At 40.8% G+C, this 12,014-nt stretch overlaps 1 protein-coding gene across 3 annotated transcripts in view; it reads left to right on the top strand.

Annotated features, from left to right (window-relative positions):
- The window catches only part of LOC137611150 (G patch domain-containing protein 2-like), a 28,910-nt gene extending 26,282 nt beyond the window's left edge, over positions 1 to 2,628 (top strand). Inside the window, exon 12 of one of the 3 annotated variants that reach the window (XM_068339197.1) lies at positions 1,793 to 2,628. In XM_068339197.1, the coding sequence (XP_068195298.1) occupies positions 1,793 to 1,902 (110 nt within the window). In that variant the 3' untranslated portion in view covers positions 1,903 to 2,628. The remainder of the gene's footprint in view (positions 1 to 1,792) is intronic. The other 2 variants (XM_068339200.1, XM_068339198.1) reach the window with 2 other exon arrangements.
- The last annotated feature ends 9,386 nt before the right edge of the window (positions 2,629 to 12,014 follow it).

Genomic DNA, 12,014 nt, shown 5'->3' with positions numbered 1-12,014 from the left:
AAATAAAGCTTTTACCGGAGTTATTACATGTGTGTTATGAAACAAAGAACTCTACAGGTACAAAATCTCATTTTTTGTTAAATTACCTTTGTGTTATTATTTAATAAAGCTGAAACCATTAATCCTGTAGTGATTAGTCAGGGAGCTGATAACCAGTTAGGAGTATACACAATCTAATAACTGTAAAGTCATTTTATCAAGAATAAGGATTCCAGATTTGCAAATGAAAGAACTTGTTTTATGTAATTGCAAATAAATGAAACTTGTTTAAAACTGAACTGGGGATGCCATTCTTGGGTTGTATGGTTTTAAAAGCTAATTTCACTATTATATGACATTTAGTAAACTAAATAATAAATTGTCAAATAGTTGGCACATAATAAGAATCAGATGCAGCTTTGTATTACAAATGTAATCATAATAACTGTAAACCACACCAAAAATTTCTCTATGAGGAAAGATGATGAAAATGTTGTGACCATCACACAGCTGTCCCACAGTAACGTGTGTGTGTGTGTGTGTGTGTGTGTGTGTGTGTGTGTGTGTGTGTGTGTGTGTGTGTGTGTGTGTGTGTGTGTGTGTGTGTGTGTGTGTGTGTGAGTGTGAGTGATGCTGGTGAGTGTTAGGTAGAGTTCAACCATACTGGTGACATCAATCTGCCTGTTCTTTATTAGCCAGAGCAGTGAGGTGTAACTGACTGCATTGTCCACAGATGGACTGGGGCCCATAGCACACGGGGCCCTGGTCAGCCACCCTGACAATACAATCAATAACCACACACTCATTATGGGAGCCATGCTTCCCTTCTCTTTCCTGCCCCATCAGAGCCCCGCTGCATACTTGACCAGATTTTTAGCGTTGTCTTCCCTTTTCAATCTTCCTATTATCCATTTTTTCTTCCTTTTTTCCTTGACGCGTTACTTTTGACTTTGCACATCATATTGCTTTTCTCTTCACGCTGAAACAGAAATAGAGGATTTTCTTGCTCCAGCTCGAGTATTTAGCAGTCAGGCTGGACAGAGGTGGATGACAGTGATCCAGCATGGAGCCTGGGGCCTATAAATGGTAATGTCCTCCACTTGCCTTCCTCATAAAGCATAATAAAAGAAGGTTATAAATCGTACCAATTAGCTGCGTCCATCAGTCGCCTTAATTGGAGTGTCGTGACTGGCTAGGGGATGACCTTGTGTGCCAGAGAGCCAAGACAGACGAGTTGGCTTTGGGGGGGGGTGGTGGATGGGTGGGGGTCTATATGAATGTAGGGGACTCTGACATCTTTAAATCACCTGTATGGAACAGGCCATACTGTAGTTAAGGGTGGCGCCATATGGTGGCAAAACGTTTACGCTGACTGGCCATGTTGATGTTGTCAGTGTAAATGTGTTGGTTTTTAAATGTGCTTCAGGCCAAAATTTGCTTATAATTAGAACAATAAAACAAATCGCTTTCTATCTGATGGAAACATGAAATCTATGTAATTAGTATTCAATAGCGCATGATGATGTCATCAGTTAAGACAACGCTAGAGCTGCCAGACAAAACTGTCCCAAAGCCAAAACGTTTCAAAAACCCAGTTATGTATTGATGTTTTCACTGTTTCTGTATCACTGAATAAACCACATAAATAAACCTTTAAGGCTTGTATTGGATCAGATGCACCAACCATGAACTCCGGTGGTGACACAACTGACATGAGAGTGGAAACAATTTCCCATAAACCATCCTTGATTGATCTTGGACTCTCTGTAACCATGGTAATATGGCTTGTTCATTCTCCTCCATCTTCCTGCAGGCCGGGCCACCAGAGCCTTCCTCTCAACACCTCGGTCAGGCGGTGTCTGTGGCCACTCAAACTTGAAACCTCAGCTTCCGCTCTCGCTGCGAACATCCACTATCTCATGACACCGCTCCCCCCCCGAGAGGAAACACTGGACCCATCTCTCTGTAGACAGCTCTGTGTGCAGACGCTGATGTGTCCTCAAGCTTCTTCCTGCTCCTGTCGCTCCTCCTGCTCAGGATGGAGCATTAAAGACCGGTTAGCCGAGCGGCTGTCGGAGAAACGTTTCCCTCCGGCTAGCTGACAGTTGCTGCTGACAGTTGTTTCCTTTCGCTCTTACCGTCCAGAGATAATTCAGTCAACAGGCTTTGAACTGCAGATGAGGGAGAAAGAGGATGATCCCGGAGCTGAACCTTCTGTTATTGGGATGGGGGGTGAAGGAGTAGAGGGGCAGTGCAGGTGGAGGGACGCAGGGGCAGGTGCATGAGAACTGAAGAGGGCCAAGTGTGGTGGGATTTGAGACGGATGCAACTGCACTATACAGCACATTCTTGGTGTAAAAAGTAGATTTTTGAGCTTTTGTATAACCTCTTCACCACAGTGCTAATAGGTGTCTTCTTTTATTTCATTAAACAAGGTTGTTATTGTTCTACATACCTGTACCTTACGCGTGCCATCATTCAACTTTTCAGATATCTAAACCCAAACAAGTCTGAAAAATGATCAGAATCTTAGTCTGACTTATGAGATATTAATCTAAAATGTAGCATGGTACGCCAGTGGCTTGTGATTTCCCTATGCCAATGAGTTATGATTTCCCTAACGGCATATTGCCCATTTACAGTCGCATCTCCGGTGGCTGCCCATCTTTGAGTGCTGTCCCATATCATCGTGTTCCTTTCCATCATGTGTTTTATGAATGTTATAAGAAGGGAGGGGAGTTTAATTCCCAATAAACACTTGACAAAGTGGCCTTTGTTTTGTCTCGGGCATGTGTTTCTGTATCCATGCCAGGTGTTGTACATCATGAACTTCCCCATCGCAGGCCCAGTGCTCTGTGGCAAGGTGCACAGTGAAAGGCCCATCAAAGGCTCCATTGAGATCCAGCCATGTTCAAGACAGAGGGCCACAGTGTGGACAGTGGACATTTGACACCCTCCGACAGAAGTTCTATGCAGCCCATTCAGCTCCACGCTGACAACCCTGCTCCGAGATCAGGTGCTCACTCGTTCTCTCCTCCTGACTTCGCTGCCTGCTGACCCCTGAGAGGCAGACAAACAAATGACGATGTTACAGTCTGGGAGGCACTGACCTGAAAAAGCCCTGATGGGTATTATCTTTGTTCAAATGTTACTGTCTCATGGTATGTTTTGAAGGATAACAGAAAAATGTTAAGACACAACACACAAGCAAATATTTTTGTTGCTGTTACATTTATCTAATTTCTGGCAGATGTGTGGTTATTTGAAACTCTTAAGGACTTCAGGACATTCAACAATAATATAAATGCAGTATTTTTTTCTAGCGCTACCTTTAAAAGTAAAAGTTTTAAGACTTATCAAAAATACCATGACGACATCTTCAATCTCAATCTCAATCTCAATCTCAGTTTGTACGTACAAATTTTTCATGGTGGATGTTGGTGAGCACTTATCCTAAAAAAAGATAATCCACTAGACAGGTGTGGCATATCAAGATTTTGATTAAACAGTGTGTGTGTGTTTGTGTGTGTGTGTGTGTGTGTGTGTGTGTGTGTGTGTGTGTGTGTGTGTGTGTGTGTGTGTGTGTGTGTGTGTGGGTGTTCTTTGGTCACAATATTAGGTCATGCATAAGGGTGTGATTTCGTCACAGAACACAATAAGCATGGATCTTCCAAGTTTTGTGGGTGTGCGATCGGCCTGCTAGCAGCAGAGCTGCTGGTTATGAGCAGAGTTCATTCATACTAATATAAGGTGTCAACATTAAACTCAGGCACATTTCATTGATAGCAATTTGAACGCACAGAAATAATTGTGATGGGATGTGGAATTACCCCATGTTGCAACCCAGTAATACAAAACCACAAGTGGAAAGGATCTAGACACACTCAAACTGTTACACATAACGGTCATCTGTAGCCTTAGTCATATGAAGTCTATAATTCAGGGCCTAATAAAGTTCTTTTTTAGAGTTAACTACACATTTTTGAGTATGTGTAGAAAACATAAAGAAATAAAAGACTGAGTGTACTGACCTTGACACTTGCGTGATCATTCTGCATAGATTACAATGATATGAAAGATATCCAATGAATGACGTGTTGCTTTGTGTGTGTGTGTGTGTGTGTGTGTGTGTGTGTGTGTGTGTGTGTGTGTGTGTGTACCTGTGTGTACCTGTGTCTGTATCTGTGTGGTGATAGGGATTCATATACTCTATCTGCAAAGTTCATCTTGATGTCACAACATATTTTGTGGGTATCTAATGTTTTCTTCCTTGACTCGCCTATACGGAAACATTGGTTAAGAAGAAGAATGAATGAATGAATGAATATTTTCATCCTGGTGGAGAAGCTACAGTAGAAATAAATGATATAAGAGAGCAGACAGAGATTATGTGATTGATCAAAATCAGAGGAGCTAGGGAAAACAAACAGGTATGTAAAAATATGACAGTTCCACACAAGCTTCCAGTCTGCCTCCAATCTTCCAGCAAATATGAATTTTATCCTGGGGTTAGTAGAGGCTAAATCAAGCTTTAATCCACTGAGGTATTCCACCACACTTACATGAAAAACGTGCTGTTACGCCTCCTTGTAATCATATGTCAGAGACACCACTTTGTATTTGATTACTGTTTCATTTCCATTAAGTTTATCAGTTAACTCGACCAACAAAAAACATCAAATAGGAACACATTTAGATTTCAACATGTAAAAACCTGTTAATGCTTCCTGGCAGAAATCTAACCCAGCCAACATTGGTTCCTACTCATACCTGAGCACCAGTTATCCCCAGGAGACCCAAAACATCATTTAGCTCCGACAGGGGGACAACCTGTCAATAATTAAAAAAAAAAAATAGACAGGTTTTTATAGAGTTTTCCTACGGGTTGCCTGTAGTCTACATTGCTGGCAATAAATTTCAACCTGATTCGGTTTGTCAACAGTCCAGATGTTCCTGAACATCCTTGTGTACATAAATGTATTGTACATATATTTGTTTCCGGCTCCAAAGTTCACAGGGATGTGGATAAAAGAAGGAAAAACACTGCCGATGAGGAGTCAACATGAAAGAAGAAAAGACCACATATTTGCTATTTGTTTCTTTTTGTTTGTAATAAATATGAATGGATCATAGAGCCTACCATTAACCTAAAAAAGATTTAGGCCTGTTGGTTGCTTATTTTTTTCATGACAAATCGCAACCTGCATATTTTTCTTATACGCATGTACAATTTGTATGTCGTGACACTTCCAGAAGCTCTGTCTTGGATAAAAAGAAACTTTGTGTCTGTTCTGATATAAACGGTAAGAAAACAATGTAGTGAGAAAATCATCCTAGTCCCTCCAGATGCTTTTGCTCATCTCAGGCGTGGCATTAGAGCATGACACACCCACTTTAAAATTAAGGATCCTTCAGCAGAACGATCTTATTAACCAAGCACTTCCTGAATGTCATTCCTAAACAGATAAAAAGAAGTGAGTTTTAATGAAGTGTAATATAATTTTAACTGTGACTCCCTCAGATTACCAACCGCTAAGTCATGTCTGGGGCTCTGCTCTTGTCGATGCCTTCACCTGTCGGGCAGTAAAGCAGCAGGACGGCCTTCAATCACCAGAGAGAATGCAGCGGACCGGTTCATTTCTCTGAGGGCACACACACAGCTATTAATAAACAGAGACATGACAGAGACTACCAACTGAGCAAAATAAACACATTCAGAACCTTTACGTGTTGGAAGAAAGCTTAATTTTTGTTTCATACAATATAAAAATATAACCTTTGGAACATATCCCTTTTTTAGCATCGTAATGAATCTTTATTCACATGAGGAGAAGGAAACAAATGGATTAAATTTATCAACCCTTCCTTTCTTATAAAGAATGCGAGCGACATTCAAACCTAAAAAGCTCATCACCTCTAAAAGATTCCACCTTAAATTATAAGAGCTGTGTGTGTGTATGTGTGTGTGTGTGTGCGTTCTGCAGTAGCACCAGCCTTTCAACCTGGAATCTATAAATCCTGGAGCTGTGAGGATTCGCTGAGCTGAACCTTGTGGTTGCCTCCTCGGTCACCTTATACCATGTGGACCCTCTTAATGCATATATGTTTGTCTACACTGAAGTCTTTACATGTGGCGGTGCTTTGATTAGCTGCTCTCGCCACACAAGTAGATTCCATTCTTGATCCCCCTGCCGAGACCTTCATCTATGCCGCCCCCCCCCAAACCCCCAGCGCCACGTGCCACCAGGCTGTGCATATACAAATCACTGCAGCCTTGTTAGCATAGTTTAGTGAAGTTGTCAGGTTTACGAGGGCCGGGGTGCTTGCTATGCGTGTCAGGGACAGCAGGGGAGGGGCTGACCCACAAAGAGAATACATGGGGGCACACAAGCATTGCACTGTAAATTTAGGTCCAAGGTATGGGAGCTGTGGAATGACAGGCCAGGATCTGTACGGATCAGTGTGAACCCACGCCGTACAGAACAGGAAGAATACAAGAAATCAAAATCATGGAATTAAAACAAGCTGCTTGTTTCCTGATACATTATCAATAATAATGTTATCATGAGTCCATGAAGATGCTTTTAGCAATGCTCAAAATAAAAGCTACAATAAACGGATATTTGCTTCTGTGTGTGTGTGTGTGTGTGTGTGTGTGTGTGTGCACGCGCGTGCAGGGGCTGCTGCCATCATTAGATTGTTAATCTCATTTCTGTTCTGATGATTGAAAATGGAGAGAGGCTCTGAGTTTATCAGGCAGATAAATGGACGGCCCATCCTCTGAGAAGATCTAATCTGTCATGCGTCAAGGCTCGGGTTCACCTGCCACTGGATAATAATCATGTCGAAGGGCACTGATGATTTAGGAGAGCATGGTCTTTGTTTGCCTTTGCGAACACCTGAGGGTTTCATTAATTAACCAGCCACAATTAGCAGGCCACATCGAGCTAACTAGACTGTTTCAGGAGAAATATGTGATATTACAAAGCAGGGAGGAACTCCATTAAAGCTGACCTTTTCTGTGAAATTACCGATATTTGATATTTAATTCAGAATTCAATGAAAACTTCATTTTTATTCTTATGACCGAATCCCTTTCTCCAGTCTGACACCAGGTCTCCTGCAGTCTTTTGGTTGTTAATTATGAACTTTATAAATTAAATTAAAAGGATGTCACTGCTCCATTTGTGTGTGTGTGTGTGTGTGTGTGTGTGTGTGTGTGTGTGTGTGTGTGTGTGTGTGTGTGTGTGTGTGTGTGTGTGTGTGTGTGTGTGTGTGTGTGCGTGTGTGTGTGTGTTTGTGTGTGTGTGTGTGTACAGGTTAAGTGATAAATAATAGATCAGCTCATGACTAATGTCTTAAATCTTATTTTATAAAATGCAGGAAATTCTAATGTTGCTTTCTTATATTCAGCCTCCACATATCAAGCAAACATTTATTACGAATTACCAGAACACATTATGAAAATCACTGTGAGTTTATTTGAATAAATGACCTTTCTGCCACTGAGGTTAAAACAATCTCAGCTGTCCACATGATAGTTGAGTCAAATATTCAGGGCTGGTGGCTGTTAGTGACGTGTGACAGATATGAACCCTGGAGCATAAAGCACAATGTCATTCTGAGAGAATCCCTCCTGATAAAAACACCTTTGGCAGGATGAAGTGCAATGTATTGTTACACACATCTCAGAATAAGATGTGTGCTGCTACAGATGATTTTATCGTCTGTGACTATGGTCTTTCCTCTATCCTCTGTCAATAGATGCATCCCATTCCTCTGTTTTACTCTACTTCCTCTCTAAAGCCCAGACAACCACCACACTCATCTCATCTTATCTCTCTCTCTCTCTTTATCTCAAACACACTCACACACTCACACACACACACACACACACACACACACACACACACACACACACACACACACACACACACACACACACACACACACACACACACACACACACACACACAGCCACCGCCACCCGCATGCATTTATTTATTCGTTATATTTCCTAATTCAGTTTGACGAATGAGTGACAGCTTGACACTTCATTCGGCAAGATTAATAGAACGACACAATATTTACGTGGCAGAGACAGCCAATTATCCCACCATCTATCATCCAGATTATCTTTCTGATTGAAAACTACTCGTCCATGTAATCGGAATTATTTGGAATTAGGAGGGAATTTATGGCTTCTTGTGTCACTTTTCCTGGACGGTGGTATACTAGAAATATTAGATACATAAAGCGAGTATAGGAGAGATACAGGAGATAAATAAAGACCCCAAATTAACAACACACATTTCAATTTCATTTCTAGACAGTCTGGGTTCCAGGGAATAAACATTTGATAAGAGATTACCACAAATTATGAACTCATAAAAAAGTTATAGCCCCTGTTTAATTCATGCTTATAGAGAATAGCAATCCCAATATGCATCCCTGTTTTTGCTTATGGATGAACATGTGTTTGACTGAGCGAAGACTTATTCTAATCAGAAAGCAGAAAATATTTGGTGCTGATGACAGTAATGGATTGATCTTATCTACAGAGATAGCCCTGTGTGTATTGATCTGTGGCTATGTTTTTAAATGTCCATCTGACTCAAAGTAGAAGTGACCTCAGTTTATTCCATCAACCTCTGTCCTTCAGCCTCTGCTGATTAATTCTTCAGACTCTCAAGTCTATCTCAACCTACAAAAATCTGTATTCTCTTTTCATACACCAGCATTTTGTATCGTTCTCTTCTCAAACTTTCAGGATTTGATTTACTTAACTAATCTCTCAGCTCTGCGTAATGTCTATGTGCATCTGTTTTTCATAGCCAAATCGCATTGTCGCTCTACATTTAATGAAAATCAAATCAACGTAGGCAACGAATTAAGTGTACCCACAGATTATGTAGGTATGTGATGCAGTCGTCAGGTTGTCGTCAGATAAACTGCGACACTTTAGATGGAACTGGGCTCACGGTGAAGTTCCAGCACGTCTGTGCAACAGCCACAATCAATACGCTCCACTTCTGCAGAATTTGAAACTTGTTTAAACAGCTATAAAAGTAAATTAAAATAGACTTATAATGTAATCTGCTGCTAAAGTGGTCAATAGCTGGGACAAAAATAAATGTACCTCATATTTGTTATGGTACATGAATTGACTGAGCTTGTAGGTCTTTAGTAATGCCATTAGGAAAGTGACGTTTCATCCATTTAGTATATCCTGGCGGTCTAAAAGCCTTGCACTCAGTCATTCCTTGTTTTAGAAATGGTGAAAATTGCCCCATGTAACAATATTGCTGGGCTTTGATTGTATTGGCCAGAGTGCGTTCAGACTTGTAAATGGGATTATGCCATCCCAATATAGTGCCTCAACAACTGCCCTGTTTATTTTTATCCTCTTATTAGGAGAGTTGAATCCTTAAAGCGTGCCAAAATTATCCTGCAAATTGCTGACAGGGAAAAATGAAAGGTCTCTAACGGTTATTATAAGCAATCTGTCTGCATTGAAGCACAATGTGACTGCTGCGCTAGCGATACGAACGAGGTGACCTCAGTGTGATGGGGAGGAGAGACACGCTGAAAGTCAGACACACCGTCTGGCTGGGACCACCACGAACATACACACACCTATCCACACCATGGTCCCACCTCTGATATCCTCACAAGAACTTTCAGTACTTCCTGTGGAAGCTGTCATATAACTCCTTGTGATAATATGTCCGTTACATGTTTATCTGGTGTATTCTATGAATATTTTAATTATATACTTAACAGTTTGCTGTATTTTTTTACACAACCCGTTATTAAAAATTCTTCATTGTTCTTGTAGGCTATTATTATTAATCAATTGATTAACAGGAGAAAGGGATCGTTCTTTCTCCTGCTTCCAATATAGATCCTGACGGAAGTTTGGATGCGGTGGAAGTCTCTTTATCATAGACGACTGGAGGCTGCCAGAGAAGTTGCTATTTTGGATATATCTCATGAGTTTGCAGGACCAGATCACTATGTTGGTCGACTCCTCTGTCCCCGGAGACCAAATTAACAGTATCAAGTTCCCAGCCACCCAGTAACCTTTCCTCATCCTGACTGACATTTGTGTTTTCCTTAGCCTTAGGCCTGGGCGTATGGCAGCCTGTGAGAGGATGCAAAGAGATGCTGCATATGTTAAAACAACTACCCGTGTGCATTGGTTTGGGGTTATAACAGTGTGTGATGTGAGTTGGTCCAGCTGTTGTAAGGGTCTGCCTTCGCTGTGAAACTGAAGTGGAGGGGCTGTGACTTGCTATCATGGCAAAGATTCAGAGACATTTGCAAAAATTTGCACTTCCACTCCTCTGCAAGGGTTTTAGGAATGGTTGATCATACAAAAAGGAATTCCCACACACTGACCTGCAAAATTCTGCTTCTGGTTATTCGTTTTTGTACATTTAGATGAATCGATCACTCTCCCATGCACTTACATTGAAAAATACGTGCGCAAACTAAATTGTTTTGGAGAATATAAGCTTCCACTTATTTTGAAGAGAAATATTTTATAGACGACTGTAAATATTATCTAATAAAATATGACTTTTTTCTGGAGATTAAACAATACGTATAACAGGTCAATTGAACTCAGCTTCAACCTGCTGGACCATTTGACTGCCTCTTGTACATTTACCAACCAGTTATCTAATCATTATTAAAACTGTACATTTCCACATTAATTTATCTGTCAAATTTTTGACAAGATGAATTCTTCCAGTGTTTAATGATATAACATATGAAGCTTCTGAATTTTACATATTCTGGCACAAAACACTTACAAGTTGTCTTCCTGCAAAAAAATGGTTCTAAAGTTTGAACATGTCTTCATTCCCATAAACTATATTTTAGTTGCTGTATTATTTACACATTAATTCACAAAAAAAATCAGTTAATGCTACGATGGGAGGATAAAGCTGCTCAGAAACGAGTGTAAATGAACTTCTGAGGAGTGAAGTGGACACCATGGAATTCAGTGCCAGGTCCAGCTGAAGTTGTGTTGCAGAAGAGGGATTGAAATTCGGTTGGGTGTATGAACCTTACAGTGGAGCTGTCATGGTGCTAATGGAGGAAGTGGAGCGGAGGGTCAGGAGTCCTCAGCACCTGTGTGGAAGATTAATGACCAGAGAGCCACAGGAAAGAAGGACGGACAGAAACAGAGAAATTCTGAGGCCTATCTGACTAACTGGAAGGTCAAACCACTTCGACATTTGCCGTCAGGTTAAGATATTAAACTCTGTCTACTACAAATTTACATGAATATAATTTACTTCAACAGATATCAAAACTTGCTTTGCTGTCTGTAAAGTCTATGATGCAGCCGTGAGATTCATATTCAGCTCCAGCTGTATTCCTCTCTGACTATAAAAGGTGCTCTCAGGCAATGATGACAGTGGAGACCTTTATGATTACCTCAGCAGCATGTAGCGCCACAGAAATGAGATATCATCATTATCTCGACACAAAGGCGGCCCTCACATTGTTAAAACAATTTGCCGCTTGCTAATGTAGGCTGTCAGAGCACAGCGCAGATCTGGTTCCAAGAGTTAAGTTATAGGTTTTTTTTCCTCTCCCTGCCTGCCTGCCTGGGGAATCGCGGCGGGTACAAGGCTCATTTCCTCATCAAACACAGGACGAGTGATTTGGAATATTTATGAGGCTCCCAATTTAAGTTAAACATTTAACAAAAAAAGCATCTGATTAAAATGAGACAGCAGAAAGGGTTAAAATCCCTGTGGGCAGCCAAGGCAAAAAATTAAACATGGGAATGCTGGAGATGAATTAAAGTAGCAGGTCTAAGACTGATTTCAGCTCAGCGGCGTTACTGTACAGACGCAGCGGTGATACGGTATATGTTGAAACAAGCTTTTCATAGACTGTGACTAGAATTCTAATGAGGAATAAAAAGATAATGCTTTGATAAAGTGACTGTGAGATCAGTTGTGAATAATTTGCATACTAAGGTGAGAATTTCAAATCACTCTATCATGAACTACGTG

Source organism: Antennarius striatus, chromosome 17 (assembly GCF_040054535.1).
Source record: "Antennarius striatus isolate MH-2024 chromosome 17, ASM4005453v1, whole genome shotgun sequence".
Lineage (NCBI taxonomy): Eukaryota > Metazoa > Chordata > Actinopteri > Lophiiformes > Antennariidae > Antennarius > Antennarius striatus.
This window is presented reverse-complemented; position numbering and strand designations above follow the sequence as displayed.